The sequence below is a fragment of the Salvelinus alpinus genome, chromosome 5, assembly GCF_045679555.1.
Source record: "Salvelinus alpinus chromosome 5, SLU_Salpinus.1, whole genome shotgun sequence".
Taxonomy (NCBI): domain Eukaryota; kingdom Metazoa; phylum Chordata; class Actinopteri; order Salmoniformes; family Salmonidae; genus Salvelinus; species Salvelinus alpinus.
Window position 1 is genome coordinate 83493821 of NC_092090.1, and position 20958 is coordinate 83514778.

Consider the following 20958-nt stretch of genomic DNA (forward strand, 5'->3'; position numbering starts at 1 on the left):
TAGCATCATGATCTGGGGATGTTTTTCAGCAGCAGGGACTGGGAGACTAGTCAGGATCGAGGGAAAGAGGAACAGAGCAAAGTACAGAGAGATCATTGATGAAATCCTGCTGTAACGTAACAAAATGTGGAAAAAGTCAAGTAGTCTAAATACTTTCCGAACACACTGTATATATACTGTAGCTAAGAAAGTAATACGTATGTTGTGTAGTAAGCTGTTAGTGGCCCATGTGCTGAACAAATAGTTATATTGACTACGTCCGTCTTAGCACGCTCATTAATGTCTTAATTGAAATTACGGATTGCCTCTTATCCACTCATCGTTCCTTTATGACATAGTTTGTACATCTCAATTGTCAGTAGAAGCCACATTTGTTTAAACAAGTCAGCCATATCAGCTATTTCTTTTTTTGAAGGCAGTAAATACAGCTGAATTTACTGTTTCACTGCCAGATAAGGTTCCATGGTGCTGAAAAGAAAGCTCTGCTGTTGGGACAGCTTTATGTAGGCCCTAACAGTTTGTGGGCACATTTTGTCACCGTTATAGTGGAATGAATGTATTGTTTAGTGTTGTGTTGTGTAGTGGCTTTGCTGGTGTAGTGGCTTTGCTAAAAATAAATGAATTTGCCCCACCAAGATTGACATGCTAAAATCACCACTGTATAGGCTACTGAATATAGACTGTTCACATTGCACTTAAAGCTGCTATTGTTTCCTCCCACATGTTATTGAAAGACCAAAGCAAAAGTAGCCTAATATGAAGTTTTGGACACAAGTTATGCTCCTTGATAATCATAAATGGATTTAACGTGAACATTTTTCTCCAATAAACAAATTACTTGCATGAACATGTGTTTTTGTTAAGGCATTTTAGTTCGTTTGACATTTGGCATTGTGAAACCAACCAGACCCTCCAAAAATGTAAATACAGTGTAACAAATTATCTCATTCTGATTCAAACAATAGCTCAGAACTATGTGTGAAAATGCCCTAAGAATGCAGAGAATTTTCCTCCATTGACTGAGCATTGTTTCTCTTGGATGTTAACGAAAGTTTGTTATAAAATTATTTATTCCCTGTGTTCCTGGTAAACATGATGCATCCCTTTCATAACACATTGAAAAATAGCCTACAACGGGGACACCATGGTTATGCATTCATGTGTTTATTTAATAATGCATGCCAGACATGATCCTATTCATATTGAAGAATACAGATTTGCATTTGCATCCAAATACTCACCACTGTGACACAATTTATAATCTCTCTATCTCGCACTCTCTCTCTTTCATCAATTTCACAGAATGTATTTTTGTACATCATCAGTGGAAGAGCTGCATGCATTAAAGGACACTAAATAAAGTGAGACTGCTGGAAGATAAGTCCCCTCAAGTAAAACTACAATATCAGCATTATTGCAGAAAACATGTGCTTGGACCCCTCTTTAGCATACGAGTAGCCTACTCACCAACAGACTGAGGGGAAATAAAAACCTATTTGAATTATAACCATAGTCTATGATTCACAAAGCTGTATGCTACAGTATAGGAAAATATTTAAAAAATACTGTACATTAGGTTTTGTTGGATCACATTGGCACAATTCTCAGTATTAGGCTACTGTCATTTCTGTGTCAGAGTCCTCAGACATACATAGACCTCCCTTTTATTATATATATTGATATATTGTACAACAGCCACAGCAACATATACAAAACATTTACACATGAGTTAGAAGTGCTATGGACATGTTTGTCCTTGCATGTCCCTCTCCATAACGAAAATAAAAAGATCTCTTATGTCCCCTGGAGGGCTGACAGCCCATTCACTGAGGTTAGTTAAAGGACCCAGGACCCAAATCAGTGCCTGGACAAAAAGCCAAGGAGTAACCAAACTATCACCTTATCTCTCCTCTATTGTCACCTAATGTTCCTTCAATGAGCATGTTGAATGAGATGTTCAGACATCTTTTTAAAAGTTTGTTAACTTATTTTAAAGCTTATTTTTCGACTACACATTTGAAAAAGTGATCTATCCCATGTATTGTGAGACAAAACCCCACCAACAACTAACAACAGGACTGTCCAACATTGTGTGGGTATTTATTTATTTTTCATGACTGTACTTTACTGCACCCTGCACCTGAAAGTTGGATGTGCTTACACTAGTTTTCAACAAAACTCCAAGCCCAGCAAACTATTCTTCACACTTTGTGATCGTATTAAAGCTCATAGTTGGTTTTAACTTTGACTCCTGTGTCCACAAAATGGATGGTAGGGTTGGGTTTCATGGAACACAACTGATGTGGGAGTCCCATGAAAATGTGGGTTGAATGCATAAGCACAGTGATTAGTGGAGGCCTGTCTGCTCAAGAGAGATTGAAATATTCCTTATTTTTTGGTTTTCAGCTCATACAACACATTTCCTTCATTTGCTGAGCGTCACTCGCGAATCTACCACCTTACAAGACAAAGAAGCAGCTTAGGAAATGTGTGAAAACACCCTGCAATGGTATTGGACATTGATAAGGAAAATTAAACATTCAGATCAATAGTGAAAATACACAGAGAGCCGCTAGCCCTCCCCCTCAAAAGGCATCAAGTAGTTATCTCTCCTAGTTCTAGCTCCTAGTTCTCTCTCTTAGTTCTTACGCATGTTCTTAGCCATGAAATCAATGCCTTTCTCCAGTGTAAGAAAAAATGCTGTAAACACTTCAGAAATGCATTATCCCAATAGTTGCGAAATACAGGAAAATGATACCATGGGTAAGTAGATTTGTGAGAAGAATTACTAACAAAAGAAATGTGCAGATATATGTAGATGTTTAAGTTATTGTGAATTTCAAATAGTTACTCCAGGCCTGAAAGACACCCTGAGTTTGGTAATGCTTGCAGGGAAGTATTGCATTGAAATATCCAACCTACATTAAAAAATATATATTTGTATTTCTTTTTGACAGCTGCTCATGAACATACAATATAGCAAATTATTAAATACTTTAAATATGATTGTGATGTACAATATAGTAATTTATCACATAATATATTAAGTGAATCATATAATACATACGTTTTTAGTGCTTATAGGTGACACCTTTTATTAATGTTAAAACCTTGTAATAATTCAAAATACTTTAAATTAGACAAAATAGCACTGAAAAGATATAAAGAGTCAGTTTGTATTTCAAACAGCCATTCAATTATTCATTGTAAGCAACAAAATAGTCAAATATAATCAATCAAAACAATTGCAGTGCAATTAAATTGAAGTGATTTAATAATGATCAAATATAAAAAATAACTAATTTGAGAACCTGTGATGTAAATGTTATTCATCATGTTCCATTATTACAAACATGTTGTAACAGGTATTCCACTCCTGTCAGATATTTTTTGTTGTAATAAATTAAGACGGGTTCTCTGCCATTTACATCAACTTGAAAGGTGCCTCTATGTCTCTTAAAATGCATATGATTCATAGAGTTGACTCTTTTGCAAATGTTTCAAATAACTCCATCTTGTGGAATTCAGTTCTCTAACCATTCTCTTCTAGCCTACACATACACATACAGTATTATGTAGTGTTACATGTTGTGCAGACTATTCTCTGCTGTTTTCAGATGATCATTCTAAACGATTACTCTGATTACTCTGGATTACTCTGGTCTGGTGCTTCGATTTGAATAGAATAAATCATGAATGAACGTCCAAACAATGTAGGAAGTATGAATCCAATGATCGTAGTTGACCATGTCTGGCTACCCGAGACTAGCATGTGTCAGAACCAAGCAACAAAATGCTGCTGCCAGAGGAATGAAAGGAACGGGCAATGCCATTACCAGACATGCTTGATGTTTTCTTGCTGAAAAGGCTGATCTTGATGTGTTCTGATTTCAACATTGGTTTACTGTTTGGGATGAAGGACTCCTTAAACAGGGTTACAGCCCCCTCTTGTGCCCAGTTTTGAGTTTTGCACTGAGCAGATTTAATCCAAGGGAAATAATGATGACGCTGGGCCTATCAAACGATCTGTTACATTAGAGGAATTGTTTTGGCTTTCCTTCAGCCATTCCATACACCTTGCTGGCATTAGAGTGCAAGTATGACTATGTGTATGTGTTAACACTTTGTTCATACCTTTACACTGTAGGCCACAATGACACTAAGCCCGGGTGACTGGGTATAGGACAACAAGTAAATAGATAGGCACATGATGAGTCTACATTTAATCAAATTTCCCATCTTCCCTGTTAATCAAGCCCTGTAGGTAATACATTTTACTGCCCTGATTTTGACCTCTGAAATCTATTGAGTCAATGTTACTTGACTGTCAATGTGCATCGATTTTAAACCAGGGACATGCATTATACATAATAGAGCCCTATTATGTCTAGAAATTCAACCTGTACAATGCTCATTGTCTCTATCCATTGATAAAGTCATCACCAGCTGACTGGTGTCCATGTGTTTTACTATAGTCACTACTGCTGTAATTTAGTTCAGCAGACACTTCCTCCCCCCAATGCTCTGACACAGGGCAAAATGTTTAGTGGCCCCCCTCTTGACGGTGGAGATCATTTTAGTCATTTTAAAGTTCATTTTCTACAAATTTTGCCATGGGGCGGAGAGAATATGTAGCACATTTATAACACATTTCGTGCATTCTACTGATTTTGCCATGGGGCAGCAATAACATTTTGCAGTTTTTAAGTACGTTTTCTGCCGTTCTACACATTTTGCCATGGGACGGAGATAAAATGTTGCAATTTTATAACATATTTCATACAATTCTACTAATTTGGCCATGGGGCAGAGATACATTTTTGCAATTTAAAGCAAATTTCCTGCAATTCTACCAATTTTGCCATGATTTATGCAATGTTAATGATATCTGAGTGAGCGTGACTAACAAAATCAATGTGGGCCCTCTGGAGGTCAGGCCCCCTGGGCACGTGCCCAGGGGCCCTGTTTAGATAACTGGCTAGACTAACTTATCAATCTAAAAATTGTTAGCTGACATGGCTAATTGAGTGACTGTCAGTGAATGACAAAACAAGAAAAAAAACTGCTGATGCACAACCAAATTTCGAACTTGCACCTTGTGTATTCTATCTCTCAACAGTAAGTTGAGACCCCAACTGAGTTCCCAGACTGAGTTTTGCGACCGCGTATGCATGCTTGGACAGTCTGGCGGACCAAAGCTTCAAACGTGGCCGTCATTATCCCAACAGAAAGATCAGGAAAAAGTCCTAATCCATAGCCATTGGCTTTATTTGTAATCAATCACCTCCCTCTGAGCACTTCCCACATCCGTCTTGCTAGCGTCGCACAAGTTCACGCCCATTCGTGTGATTCGCTAAGATCAAAATTGTTTTTGTAGTTTTTATTTTTTTACTACCACATAGGCCAGATTTGAGTCGGTGGTGTTTCAGGCTTATATCTCACCTCATTTGCTCACATTGTATATAGACTTATTTTTCTACTGTATTATTGACTGTATGTTTGTTTTACGTCATGTGTAACTCTGTGTTGTTATATGTGTTGAACTGCTTTGCTTTATCTTGGCCAGGTCGCAATTGTAAATGATAACTTGTTCTCAACTAGCCTACCTGGTTAAATAAAGGTGAAATAAAAAATAAATAAAAATATGCGATATGTACAATTACCCTGGGGATGAGGTTACTACTGCTGCTATTGTTGTAGCATGCAGTGCTATTCTGTGGTGAAAAGACAACGCTATTTCAGTGGTGGAAAGACTGCTATTTCAGTGGTGGAAGCACAGAAGTATAGAGTCATATCCATGAGTATGGGCAGTTTAAGGGCAAAGAGGAAACTAGGGAACCTGAGGAAATTTGGGTTGAGGTGACAATTCTGACCTCCAGTCTTATATTGTCAGGTGGCCAAGTTTATTATTTTCTAAAGACTGACTAAACTGTCCTATCAGAGATTTCATTTTTATACTTTCTATTTGGGCTACACTAGTGTTCTGTGACGTGATGCATTGCAGTAACAATGTGTTGACTTGACTAAAAAGATGGTAGACAGACACGGCACATACCCTCCATCACCAAACATACAACAAGAGTCAGCTTCAGGAGGAGGTAAGAACTACCCTAGCTTCATAGCACTTTGTTTTACACTGGTAGGAGCCCTCCCCATGACCATTGCCTTTACCCCTGGCTGGCCCTATGGTCCTGTATAACAGAGTGTGCCCTGTCCCTGTCCTGTTTTCTTCATCATTGTCACGTGTAGTTGTGTCTACTGTCGAAGCTGCTGAACGCAGAGGGGGTGGTCAGCTTTCTCATGGAGAGGCTGTCTGTCTTGGTGTCGGGCCGTGCCCCAGACTTGCTCCTCAGGAAGGGGTTCCTGGGTCCCCCCAGAACCCCACGGTCTGCACCCCTCTCCATCCTCTCACTGACCGACAGGCTTTTTCTGTGTGAAGGAGGGGCCAATGATGGGTGGGAGGAGTCGTCTGAGGAGCAGCTGTTGGCTCGTTCCAGCCTGGAGAAGGGCGAGCAGAATGGGGTCCCACTCGCCCCTCTTAAGCCCCTCCCCATGCGATGGGGCTCGGGGGCCGGGGCCAGGTCCTCTGGGTCTTCAGGGTCTGACTCTGTGTGGCTGAGCTCGGCCTCGCGCTCTGGGTGGGAGGAGCCCAAGTCCGGGGGCTTATTGAAGGGGAATGAGGTGGAGCCTCCGGGGGAGTGGGAGCGCTCTGCGGTGGAGTAAGGGGCGGAGACACACCTGGTGTCTATGCAGTCGGTGATGCTGGTGTACTCAGCCGCTTTGACCTGAACCCCTGCCCCTAAGCCTCCGTAGCAGCCTCGCGGTGTAAACATGAGGCTGTGAGATTTGACCAGCTGAGTCTCTTCTAGGTAGCCCCTGCCGCCAGTGGACAGGTAGCGGCTGCTCTTGGAGCGCTCCAGTGGTCCCGCTGACGGGGGCGGGGAGGGGTCCAGGTCCCAGGTCGGCATGGTGTTATCTGGGAGAAGGTGGGCGGAGCATAGCGACAGGTCTGCAGCCGCGCTGTCCTCGAACACGGCACCACCCTCCGAGTGTCTGTCGCCCAAACCGCTGCCTCCGCTGTAGTCCCTCCCGCTCGACAGCACCGCCTCCATAATCTCAGAGTGGAGCGAAGAGTCGTGCCGGAGGGGAGGGGCCATCCTCAGCGGATCCGAGAAGACCTCGGCTGGCCCCGCCTCCTCGGATGCCGACACATAGATGTCGATGCAGGAAGAGGGGCGGTGCTGCTGGGAGATGGACAGCGTGGCCAGTGGGAGGGGCTTAGACTCTTTGGGGGCGGTACCCGAGGCCACCGACTGTGAGCTATTGGCTCGGTGCAGGCTGAAGGAGCGCTCCTTGAGGAAACGGTCGGCCCTTTCGGCCCTGTCGGCCCCAGGTCGCTCACGACCTCCGCCCACGTAGAAGGAGTGACTGCGTGTGCGCGTGGCCAGGCCGGTGGGGGAGGGCGGAGACATGGAGCCCTCTGCACCCTCATTGAGCCGGTAGGAGTTCCCCTCTTGGCTGTTGAAGCTGCTCTGGCGCAGGATGTAAGCCGCATCTGGGCACTCACCCTGACGCAGCATGTAGGCCGAGTCTGTGCAGTCCGAGGAGGTGCGTGAGCGGGCCTTGTTGACCTCCCCCCGCTCCACCCCCGTGACTCGCTCAAGAGCCACAGCGATCCGACCAATCAGCTCCTCCATCTGGGCCAGCCGTATGTCCACGGTCTGCAGTGATGACTTCATGAAGTGTTCTCTCTCATTCACCTCCTCCAGGCGCATGGCCATGTTCTCCACTCTGAAACGGACAGAGAAAAAGGAGATAAAGAGAGAGAGATAGAGAGAAAATAAGGGAGAGGGAGAGAGAGAGAGAGACATGCAGAGAGATAGAGAGAGAGTGAGGAGATATGTTGCACTTAAGTATGACGGGATTGTGTTTGCCCATGCCTAACCTCTCTGATGTCACTCGGATCCTCTCGTCATTTGAGGAGTTGAAGCGGTCATCCTTCTCGCGGAAGTACTCCTCGATGCACTGCTCCTCAAAGTCATGCACTTTCTTCAGCTCGTCTTCAGTGATGAAGAGCTCTGTGATGGAAGGATGAAGTAAAGCAACATAAAGTGTAAAAGGAAAGAAGGAAGGATACATTTCTAAAGACCTAGGCCATGTACTCACTCAGGCCATAGTCTCTCTCGTCATCGTCGTGCTTCCGCCAGCGACAGCACAGGTGCTTGAGGACCATGGTCATGTGACTGAAGATGATGAGGGGAGGGGGGAGGATGGGCCGCTCGTAGAAGGTCATGATGAGCTGGTACCTCTGGAACTTCCACACCTGGTTGGAGATGGACTTCACCTCAAAGAAGGTGTTGCTATGACAACAGACAGTAACAACCAAAATGTCAAACCAACCCTATGCAGATGGAATATGCACTGAACAAAAATATAAACTCAACATGTAAAACGTTGGTCCCATGTTTAATGAGCTGAAATAAAAGATCACAGAAATTTTCTAGACGCACAAAAAGCTTATTTCTCTCAAATGTTTTGCACACATTTGTTTACATCCCTGTTACTGAGCATTTCTCATTTGCCAAGATAGTCCATCCACCTGCCTGGTGTGCCATATCAAGAAGCTGGTTAAACAGCATGATCATTACACAGGAGCACCTTGTGCTGGGGACAATAAAATACCTCTCTAAAATGGACAGTTTTGTCACACAACACAATGCCACAGATGTCTCAAGTTTTGAGGGACTGTGCAGTTGGCATGCTGACTGCAGGAATGTCCACCAGAGCTGTTGCCAGATAATTTTATGTTAATTTCTCTACCATAAGCCCCCTCCAACATCGTTTTAGAGACTTTGGCAGTACCTCCAACCGGCCTCACAACCACAGACCACGTGTATGGAGTCGTGTGGGCCAGAGGTTTGCTGATGTCAACGTTGTGAACAGAGTGCCCCATGGTGGCGGTGGGGTTATGGTAGGGCCAGGCATAAGCTACGGACAACAAACACAATTGCATTTTATCGGTGGCAATTTGAATGCACAGAGATACTGTGATGAGATCCTGAGGCCCATTGTGAGGCCCATGTTTTTAAGGTATCTGTGACCAACAGATGCATATCTGTATTCCCAGTCATGTGAAATCCCTAGATTAGGACCTAATTAATTAATTTAAATTGACTGATTTCCTGATATGAACTGTAACTGAAATATTTTAGCATGTTGAGTTTATCATTTTGTTCAGTATAGTTTTGAAACACTTAACCCTCTTCCACCCCCCCTCGAATCATCCACTCATCTAACCCGAATGTTCATTCATTGTCACGTTCCTGACCTATTTTTATGTTATTTTGATTATGTTTAGTTGGTCAGGGCGTGAGTTGGGGTGGGCATTGTATGTTGTGTGTGTTTTGTTTAGTCTATGGGTGTTGTATTGTGTATGGGATAGATAATTGTGAGGTTGTCTAGTTATGTCTATGGCTGCCTAGATTGGGTCTCAATCAGAGACAGCTGTCATTCATTTGTCTCTGATTGGGAGCCATATTTAAGGTAGCCATAGGCAGTAGGCTTTTGTGGGTAGTTGTCTTGTTTAACGTTTGTTGCTGTTCTGTGCACTTGCGTTATTTAGCTTCACGATCATTTGTTGTTTTTTGTTTGTTTGTATAGTGTTTTCGTTTCATGTTCATCTTCGGTCATTTATTAAAAGAAGATGGCTTATTTTCCTCATGCTGCGTTTTGGTCCGAATCTCTTCCACACGATCGTGACATTCATTCATCCTTCTGTCCACCTATCTGCTAGTGATACTACCGTCACCACAACTTCTACCACTACTACGACTATGCCTGCTACTACTTCTACTACTAAAATCACCAAAATCTTCCTACATTTACATTTGAAAGAAAATGCCAGTAAAACAGAAATGTATTAACAGCATGTTTCTTACACTTCATCTCTTTCTGTACTGGAACTTTCCTCTCATATGCAATTCTTGGTAATTAGTAAAGTAATCACTTGCTAAGCTATATAAAACAAACACGGATCACAGATGGAAATAAGTTAGGTAGCTATCTAACCCTGGTGATATACGAGTATGCTGTGCATGGGCCCTGGTAAACACATCAGTAAACAGAGCGGGTGCGGGAGAGTAAAATAAACCCATCCTATGCACATTTTTGGCCGTGTCCAGAAAGAACAACTTTGAGAGACCCTACCTCCCCGCAATTGTGGAGATCTGACAGGATTGGGCAGGTGTAAGCAATGTAGTGAAAATTCCTCCTGGCCTAAACCTATCAATTTGCTTAAACCTATAAAATCCTCTCAGATCTCCACAAGTGTCTGGAGGGTAAGGGCTAGGGGTGGTCTCTGGACAAGGCCCTGGTATGTATAACTGAGTGGGCGTAAGGAGAGTGTAGGTCTACAGAGCGAGAGAGAGAGAGAACGTACTTGAAAACAGCGATGAGCAGGTTGACCAACAGGATGTTGGCCACCAGAAGGTAGCAGGCCATGATGGCAGGAACGATCCAGGCTCCTGTCTTACAGGGCGGCAGAGCCACAACATGCCCGTCCTCTGTGGTGATATTCTGGCCACATGGAGCTACGCACAATGACACAACCACAGGGTCAGGATGACACACAAGGTGTCACAGATTGAGTCACAAGACAAATTCTCTTAAAGCTACCCCATTTATTTTGTCATATGACAAAACAAAAGAGTAGCCAGCCTAAAGAGAGTTTCTCCAACAAACATTATTAATAAAGGCAAACATATTGTAAAGGCCAGTTGTGTGTCAAAACAAATTAACATACAGACAACGACTAGACAAGCAAGCCAACATAAGACGAACACAAAATCAAATGAAAGAAAGATAACATACAGTACATACAAGCAAACCCAGGCAATCACACCAAATAGACAATCACTACGCTGACATCTATAATAAACAAACCAACAAATAAACAGAACAACAAATACTTCAAGTTTAGCAAACAAACAAGAGGCATAATATACTGAATATATGCATCTTTTTTGTAGGGGATAGGAAGGAGTGAGCTCTAGAATGGAAAGGTGTTATGTGCTGAAATGTGTATCTCACAATATATTCTAAAATATATTGTCAATAACTTGCATTCCCAATACATTTAAACATGGCATGATGTTTAAAATATATTGTCACATATGCGTGCCATAGCCTAGCTGAATAATGACTATACTACAGATCAATTGAAATGTATTTAAGATACATTGACATGTATTTAAGATACATCATATGTTTTTTCCATCGGTGATGGTTCAGTTGCTGTGGCTTATAATGGGGACACTCAGCACTTTCACTTTGGATGCTCATTCGTTTGTTTGCCTATGAATCATTATATTCATACTCATCTCTGGATTTCAATTGATCACACAAGGCAGCCCAAAGGTAGAGAACTGAAGTAATTTCTATCTCTCTATCTCACAATTTTACACTCAAAGAAATTGGGTTAAAAACTCTGACAACTGAACCACGTGAAAAAACAGATTGCAGATGATGACAGGGTATGATATGTTCATGTTTGTGTGTGTGATTGTGTGTGTGATGTGTGTGTGTGTGTGTGTGTGTGTGTGTGTGTGTGTGTGTGTGTGTGTGTGTGTGTGTGTGTGTGTGTGTGTGTGTGTGTGTGTGTGTGTGTGTGTGTGTGTGTGTGTGTGTGTTGTGTGTATACGAATCTGCACGTGTTTGTGTGTGTGTGTTTGTGTATGTTTGGTTGTATTTGCAAGTGTGCACAAGTATTTGCGCATCCATTTTTGTGAGTTTGTGTGTCTAGATGACATTGTAGTGATGTTACAATCATGTTCTAGTGATAGCAGAGCTGGCGTTGGGGGATGGCAATAATGACTGGGTTTACCTGGCAGGCTTTTCCAAAATCAAACAAAATAGTGAAAATGTCAAAGTAGCATGTCTGTAACAATCCTAGTTCCCTTTCAGATTTAGTAATGTCATCAAAATAAACAAATAAATAAACCAAAATAAACCAATCAAGAGTGCTACTGCCATGAAACACAGTTATTGACCTGTCAGTATGTCGTGCTGCATGCTTAACCATAGAGATGGTAAAGAGGACACGCCTCCTATCTTTGCCATTGATAGCTTCTGCGACAGCATGGGCATCACCACTGAGGGCTATCTCATAGAGACAGATAGAGGACTCATCTTTATATCTGGGCCATTATAGCTTCTGTGACAGCATGGGCATCACCACTGAGGGCTATCTCATAGAGACAGATAGAGGACTCATCTTTATATCTTTGCCATTATAGCTTCTGTGACAGCATGGGCATCACCACTGAGGGCTATCTCATAGAGACAGATAGAGGACTCATCTTTATATCTGGGCCATTATAGCATCTGTGACAGCATGGGCATCACCACTAAGGGCTATCTCATAGAGACAGATAGAGGATTCATCTTTATATTTGGGCCATTAGAGCATCTGTGACAACATAGCCATCGCCACTGAGGGCTATCTCCATCTCGTCTACTTCTATGAGTTCATTGACGGTCCATAAAAAAACTGAAAAGGTGCTTACTGCCACCTACTGTGCAGCAGTGTATATAATCTGAACAAGCATAAAGCGAAGGTTGGTGATTTACTGCCAGCTGAAGTGTATAATTCAATGCCTGATCCCTCCTGCTGACCGGTATGGAATTCTTCCCTCCACAACCCATAGACAGTCCCACACAGTTGACTACATTAAAATGGTGAAAACCTTCAATGGCGCTGTCCATGCTAAAACAGGCTTTGTGGAAAGTGTACCCTCTATCCATCTCTATGTCCATATCTGACTCAATAGCAGCCCCTAGATGAGGGTGCAGTGATGGTATGGCAGTGAGGCTGGAATGGTGTAGGGAGGGGACGGGACAGGGGTGGGTCTAATTATCGATTTACTGGCATTCTGATTGAACATAGCAATGTTGGTATGGACCATTATTACGCCAGGTTCCATGAGCTCGAAACTGATTTTCGATCATCCAGAGTTTTGAATTCAGCCTGTGCTTTAGCTTCCTACTATGCACATCTGAAACAAAGAATGACAGCATTATTTCAGATCTCCAGCTTTGGGCTAGTCCTTCCATTCTATACACTCACGCACACGCACGCACTCCCTCAAAACAGATGGTGCATTCAGAGAGCAATCATGTTCCTTATTTGAGTCGATTACTAAATGACTAAGAAATGTTACCTGCTGTTAGACATCACCTGACCTCATCACTAAGATAAGGTGAGCTGTTGGTGATCTGTCCTCTGCTATTGTCAGAAAATATAATATGCATATTTTTTACTGCAATTTAAAATTTGCATGACCAGCGTGAATAAGAACCAATCCGGCCACCAATGTCTTTCGTTGCACTAATATAGTTCCCCCTGAAACCAGGGGAAATATTTATATATGTATATATATGAAACCAGGGGGAACTGAGAGGTTCCAAGTGCATGGCATTTCAGCACCTGGATGACTTCAGCTAGTCTGCTGAGTGTGTGTGTATGTGTTGGAGGGGCAGGCAGCCTTACACTCCGAGCTCGACTCTACACCACTCCACCACCCTTTCCCCCTCACTCCCTCCCCCCACATCCACCACCCCTTGTGGGCTTACGGTCGATCTGATCAGCGAACACCTCTCCATAGATCATCCAGTAAGGCATGAAGAAGATGTTCCGAGCCAGCATCCAGGATGGGTCCTCATTGGGATTCAGGATGGCCTGCCTGGCCACTCCGAAACTCATCAACACTACCAGCATGATGATCACAAAGTACATCATGTCAATCATCTGAGAGAGAGAAGGAGTGGGAGGGAGGAGAAAGAGGGTGACAAAAAGGGAGACAGGGAGAATGTTGGAACCTGATAATACTCATTCATCTTCATAGAATTCCCATTAAGTGAGCAATTAAGTAGAACATTAGACACCGACAGACAGACAGACAGACAGACAGACAGACAGACAGACAGACAGACAGACAGACAGACAGACAGACAGACAGACAGACAGACAGACAGACAGACAGACAGACAGACAGACAGACAGACAGACAGACAGACAGACAGACAGACAGACAGAGAAAGACTGACGTCCAGACAGGCAGACATACAGACAGAGAGAAAGACTGACTGACGGACAGGCAGGCAGACATACAGACAGTGAGACAGACGGACAGACAGGCAGACATACAGACAGAGAGAAAGACAGACAGGCAAACCAAAAGATAGGTTGCAACCAAATTCTCTACCCTTCTCCCGAAAGCTGCATTTTCACACTCCACATCATGGAATTCAAAGCATTGGACTGGTGTAAGCATTGGTTGGAGGGATTTTCTGCCATTGTTAAATCCATGACTGGGAGTGTGCAAGTGCACCCTGCCAGTGACAGACTCCGCCCCACTCACCATCTTGCCGATCATCATGACATAGGGGCCCAGGTATTTGTTGACGCCAAAGATGTCGAGCAGCCGGATGTACCAATAGATGATGTTAACGCAGTAGATGACCCGGCCGTAACTCATGAGGGGCGGCTCCTGGAGGCGGAGCACCATGCCCACAGAGAAGATGAGGATGGCCATGAGGTCCGTGATGTTCCAGTACTCCTGGAGCCACACCTTTACCTTCTGCAACAGCTTCCCCGGCTCCGACATCAGAATCTGGGGGAGGTAGACAAGGAGGGAGGGATGGAGGGAGAGAGAACGGGAGAGAGAGGGAAAGAGAAAGAGAGCCGTGCTGGCCTATAAAAGGTCACTGAAGAATTTGTTCTACATAAATAGGTACAGGTTTGGAAATGATGACGAATGCAAATATATGTTGTTTTAGGAGGATGACATTGAGTGCAGGGCTCTTAGTAGGATCATTTCATATGGTCACTGGAATTTAGCTCCTGTACTTTATTTGATCTTGCTTTTGAAAATCTGTGTTGATTGACTAGAATGACACACTTCATAATGTGCAACCCACCCACCTCTCTAACATGTGTCTGTGTTATAGACCTGCGTATGCTTGACTGTATTGAAATATCCATGAGAAATCCTGGAGTTGAACCATCTCTTTGTAAATGTGTGTACTGCCCTACCTCTCTCATCTTCTCGATGCCATTGGTGAAGATGTAAGCGATGACTATCCACTCCTGCGGTGAGGGCCACAGGTCCATCTTCACCAGCACAATATAGTTGAACAGCATCAGGTACGCCACATAGGCCATCTGGGGACAAACACACAGTGTGCCGGAGCATGTGAAGAGTCTTCAGTGTGCAGAGGGTCTTACAGATGACATAAGGTGTGGGTCATAAGTGGGTCTTAAGTAGTCTTAGAGGGCATTCAAATTGTTTTAGCACAGAAAAGTTAGGTCTCACCGCGGTATACGCAGAACAAGTGATAGTTTGTCAAAAACGAACTGCACAGAATTGCAGCAAACCTTCAGGGTCTCATCAAAATCTAGAGGCGATTCACGTAATGTAGTGACCTCATGAAGCCTGATTTATGAACTAAGCTAGTTTGAATCCCTTTCCCCAGCCTAAAAAGTGTACTACTGAACTGCAGTGAGGTAAAAAGTACAATGCAGTGTGAGAAGACTGTGTTCATATTCATTTTCATGGCTGCTTTGTAGATAAGACAACTACTGCAGGAGAGGTAATATGACAGAGGATAGTTTGGAATGCAAAGCAGATCATGATGATTCCCTGACCAAGTATCAAATCAAATCAAACTTTATTTGTCACATGCGCCGAATACAACAAGTGTAGACTTGACCATGAAATGCTTACTTACAAGCTCTTAACCAATAGTGCAGTTCAAGAACAGTTAAGAAAATATTTACCAAGTAGACTAAAATAAAAGGTAATAATAAAAAGTAACACAATAAGAATAACAATAACGAGGCTATATACAGGGGGCACCGGTACCGAGTCAGTGTGCAGGGGTACAGGCTAGTTGAGGTAATCTGTACATGTAGGTGGGGGCGAAGTGACTACGCATAGGTAACAAACAAACAGCGAGTAGCAGCAGTGTACAAGAGGGAGGGGGGGTCAACGTAAATTGTCCGGTGGCGATTTTATTAATTGTTCAGCAGTCTTATGGCTTGGGGGTAGAAGCTGTTGAGGAGCCTTTTGGTCCTAGACTTGGCTCTCCGGTACCGCTTGCCGTGCGGTAGCAGAGAAAACAGTCTATAACTTGGGTGACTGGAGTCTCTGACACTGGGCTTTCCACTGACACCGCCTATTATATAGGTCCTGGATGGCAGAAAGCTTGGCCCCAGTGAGGCTGTTTACCTTCGCTTCCTTGGGCACAGGGACTATGGTGGTCTGCTTGAAACATGTAGGTATTACAGACTCAGTCAGAGAGAGGCTGAAAATGTCAGTGAAGACACATACTGTAACAGTTGGTCCGCGCATACTTTGAGTACACGTCCTGGTAATCCGTCTGGCCCAGCGGCTTTGTGAATGTTGACCTGTTTAAAAGTTTTGTTCACCTCGGCTACGGAGAGCGTTATCACACAGTCATCCAGAACAACTGGTGCTTTCGTGCATGCATCAGTGTTGCTTGCCTCGAAGCGAGCGTAAAAGGCATTTAGCTCGTCTGGTAGACTCTCGTCACTGGGCAGCTCGCGTCTGGGTTTCCCTTTGTAGTACGTAATAGTTTTCAAGCCCTGCCACATCCGACGAGCGTCAGAGCCGGTGTAGTAGGACTCAATCTTAATCCTGTATTGACGCTTTGCTTGTTTGATGGTTCATCTGAGGGCATAGCGGGATTTCTTAAAAGTGTCCGGATTAGTCTCCCGCTCCTTGAAAGCAGCAGCTCTAGCCTTTAGCTCGATGCGGATGTTGCCTGAAATCCATGGCTTCTGGTTGGGGTATGTACGTACAGTCACTGTGGGGACGATTTCACCGATGCTCTTATTGATGAAGCCAATGACTGAGGTGGTGTACTCCTCAATGCCATTGGATGAATCCCGGAACATATTCCAGTCCATGCTAGCAAAACGGTCCTGTAGTGTAGCATCCGCGTCATCTGACCACTTCCGTATATATCTGTTCCTAAAATGAATCCATTCATTTGATATGGGTTTTTCTGACCCATACAGTTATAGGGAGGGAGAGAACGGCTTTACTTTGAGTGTTTTTTATCTCAGCGAATAAGAGATGATGCTCCCTGTTGGGGAGGGCTTGGGATGTTTTCATTGGACATTGACACAGACACAGATATAGACACAGACACTTCACACAGACACTGCACACAGAGACAGATATAGACACAGACACAGACACTTCACACAGACACAGACACAGACACTGCACACAGACACATACACTGCACTCAGACACTTCACACAGACACTGACACAGACACATACACTGCACTCAGACACAGACACTACAAACAGACACATACACTGCACTCAGACACTTCACACAGACACTGCCACAGACACAGACACTGCACACAGACACTGACACTGACACTACACACAGACGCATACACTGCACTCAGACACTTCACACAGACACTGACACTGCACACAGACACAGACACTGCACACAGACACTGACACTGCACACAGACACAGACACAGACACTGACACAGGCACAGACACTGCACACAGACACTGACACTGCACACAGACACATACACTGCACACAGACACTGCACACAGACACTGGCACAGACACATACACTGCACACAGACACTGCACACAGACACTGAACACAGACACATACACTGCACACAGACACATGCACTGACACAGACACTGCACACAGACACAGATACAGACACTGACACAGACACTGAACACAGGCACAGACAATGCACACGGATACAGACACTGCCCACAGACACATGCAGTGACACAGACACTGCACACAGGCACAGACACTGCACACAGGCACAGGCACAGACATCGCACAAAGACACTGTACACAGCCACTGACACAGACAGACACTGGCACAGACACATACACAGACACAGACACAGAAAGAGACATGCTGTGTCACACACTGCATCTATCTACTGGGTTCTCTGTTAAAAAACATTCTAATTCCCCCAAAAATGTTATGGTTCTAGGTAGCAACAAGCCCTGACAGCAGACTCACTGTGTGAAACCAGAACTTGACGATGGGGGCGTTGTAAAACTCGTAGATCTTCCGGCCCATGGGGATGAGCCGGTGTCTATTCTGGACCTCCCCCACGCCCTTCTTACGAGACGCCTCCGTGCTTACCTTACCCAGCATGGCCTGGTGCATCACACCCAGAGAGACAGAGAGAGAGAGAGAGAGAGAGAGAGGGATGGAGGGAGGGAGGGAGGGAGGGAGGGAGGGAGAGAGAGAGAGAGAGAGAGAGAGAGAGAGAGAGAGAGAGAGAGAGAGAGAGAGAGAGATAAAAAATACAGGAGAGAGGGAGGAAATCATGAAAGAGCATTAGAGCTGTTCATATACATAGTTGCATGAGCAGTAGCAAGCAGAGACAAACTCATTCTGAATGCGTCATGTTAGCGGCATTAAGTGCTGGTGTGGATGATGACACACATGACGCAGACAAACACTTATGGATTGAGTCTCGGATGACAGTGACGGACAGTAGAGAGAGAGCTCGAAAGAGAGAGAGGGATAGAAAAGAAGAGAGAGAGAGAGAAAAGAAGAGAGAAAATGAGAGAGAGAGATAGAAAAGGATAGAGAGAGATAGAGGACAGATAGGAGAAAGAAATATGTCTGAGGTCCATTCCTAGGACAAATCCCAGAGGTTATGATCATGGATGCCCAAACTACACCACACCGTTGGGGAGTCAGCGAATGGTATTGTATTGTATTGCATGTCAAGGGATAAGGGAGAGACACCCTGCGGTGTGAAAATCACACTGCCATGCCTACATGCTTATTTTAACTGCATATGGACTGGGAGAGTTGGCGATTACAGTGTGTTTTTGGAGGCATCTGAGGCTGACTTGCAAAACAATCCCCCCCTGGGTGTATTGTAGCCTAGTATATATTTGTATGAATCTGTCTGATTCATATAGTTTGTGTTCTGGGCTGCATTTGAAAAATCAGAAACCAGCAGCCCACAATGGCAAGAGGAAGAGCTCATGACAGATATAATCCTTTGAGTGTTTTGGGAAGACTCTCATCAGCATTCTCATAAGCTCCTGTTGCCAGTGAGTTTTGGTGCCGGCTGGCTGACTGAATGCAGATGACAATATGTATCACAATGTCTATGTAGATGGACCGAGTCACCAATTGCCTGTTCTGTATTGAGAGAGAGTGTTCAAACAGTCAGGCGGTGTTTGAAATGGAACCCTACCTCCTATATAGTGCACTATTTTTGACTAAAGCTCTATGGGCCGTGGTCAAACGTAGTGCACTATACAGGGGATAGGGGTCCATTTCGGACACAGCCACAGATTGTGCATCTGCATAGACCAGGCAGATAGGCAGGCAGGCACAGCTATGTAACCTGAGCAGCTGAAGCTGCTGCCATAGATCAGATGAGAGACACCCTCTGTTAGCAGCATGCGGAGTGATGCGCTGTTGCCAGTGCCACAGGGGAGAGTGAGGGGCAGCAGTCGCATACGATACTGTACCTCTAGTAAGACCTTAACTAGGAGAGAAACAGAACAGAGGAAGAGAGAGATGGGGGGGAGATAGAGAGAGGTGGAAAGACAGAGCGAGTGAAAGAGAGGGAAAGACAGGAAAAGCGTGAAAGAGGAGGGAAAGCGAGAGGTGGAAGAGGGACATCCACAAGGAGCCGAGCGAGGCAAACAGACTGAGACGTTACAACTCCACAACCACGTCTTCGCCGACACGACAGGAAACGAGAAGCAGGATGACAGGTAGGTTTTGGGGAGGGGCATTCTTACTACCCCTTCGGTTGGTCAGAATAGGGACAAGGCTTGGATGGGTGTGTAGGGACAATAATAATAGTGTGTGTTTGTTAACTGTGGGCCTATTTGCTGGCTAAGGGTGCATCCGAAATGGCACCCTATTTCCTACAGGGAATACTAATAGGCTGCCTATTTCCTATAGGGAATACTAATAGGCTGCCTATTTCCTATAGGGAATACTAATAGGCTGCCTATTTCCTACAGGGAATACTAATAGGCTGCCTATTTCCTATAGGGAATACTAATAGGCTGCCTATTTCCTACAGGGAATACTAATAAGCTGCCTATTTCCTACAGGGAATACTAATAGGCTGCCTATTTCCTATAGGGAATACTAATAGGCTGCCTATTTCCTATAGGGAATACTAATAGGCTGCCTATTTCCTATAGGGAATACTAATAGGCTGCCTATTTCCTATAGGGAATACTAATAGAATGCCTATTTCCTATAGGGAATACTAATAGGCTGCCTATTTCCTATAGGGAATACTAATAGGCTGCCTATTTCCTACAGGGAATACTAATAGGCAGCCTATTTCCTACAGGGAATACTAATAGGCTGCCTATTTCCTACAGGGAATACTAATAGGCTGCCTATTTCCTATAGGGAATACTAATAGGCTGCCTATTTCCTACAGGGAATACTAATAGGCTGCCTATTTCCTATAGGGAATACTAATAGGCTGCCTATTTCCTATAGGGAATACTAATAGGCTGCCTATTTCCTATAGGGAATAATAATAGACTGCCTATTTCCTACAGGGAATACTAATAGGCTGCCTATTTCCTACAGGGAATACTAATAGGCTGCCTATTTCCTACAGGGAATACCAATAGGCTGCCTATTAACTACAGGGAATACTAATAGGCTGCCTATTTCCTACAGGGAATACTAATAGGCTGCCTATTTCCTATAGGGAATACTAATAGGCTGCCTATTTCCTATAGGGAATACTAATAGGCTGCCTATTTCCTATAGGGAATACTAATAGGCTGCCTATTTCCTATAGGGAATACTAATAGGCTGCCTATTTCCTATAGGGAATACTAATAGGCTGCCTATTTCC

At 44.0% G+C, this 20958-nt stretch overlaps 1 protein-coding gene and 1 long non-coding RNA gene across 5 annotated transcripts in view; one reads left to right on the plus strand and one right to left on the minus strand.

Moving 5' to 3' along the window:
- Nucleotides 1-1148: 1148 nt before the first annotated feature.
- Nucleotides 1149-20958, minus strand: part of LOC139577055 (transient receptor potential cation channel subfamily M member 3-like) — a 193360-nt gene continuing 173550 nt past the window's right edge. For 2 of the 4 annotated variants that reach the window (XM_071403804.1, XM_071403803.1), the window contains 9 exons: nucleotides 18111-18251; nucleotides 15092-15220; nucleotides 14418-14669; nucleotides 13630-13804; nucleotides 12960-13052; nucleotides 10439-10589; nucleotides 8167-8360; nucleotides 7946-8078; nucleotides 1149-7791 (listed from right to left, as the gene is read on the minus strand). In XM_071403804.1, the coding sequence (XP_071259905.1) occupies nucleotides 6240-7791; nucleotides 7946-8078; nucleotides 8167-8360; nucleotides 10439-10589; nucleotides 12960-13052; nucleotides 13630-13804; nucleotides 14418-14669; nucleotides 15092-15220; nucleotides 18111-18251 (2820 nt within the window). In that variant the 3' untranslated portion in view covers nucleotides 1149-6239. The remainder of the gene's footprint in view (nucleotides 7792-7945; nucleotides 8079-8166; nucleotides 8361-10438; nucleotides 10590-12959; nucleotides 13053-13629; nucleotides 13805-14417; nucleotides 14670-15091; nucleotides 15221-18110; nucleotides 18252-20958) is intronic. The other 2 variants (XM_071403806.1, XM_071403805.1) reach the window with 1 other exon arrangement.
- LOC139577057 (uncharacterized) overlaps nucleotides 19260-20958 on the plus strand; it is a 2868-nt gene continuing 1169 nt past the window's right edge. The window contains exon 1 of the long non-coding RNA XR_011675203.1: nucleotides 19260-19840. This is a non-coding gene — a long non-coding RNA (uncharacterized lncRNA). The remainder of the gene's footprint in view (nucleotides 19841-20958) is intronic.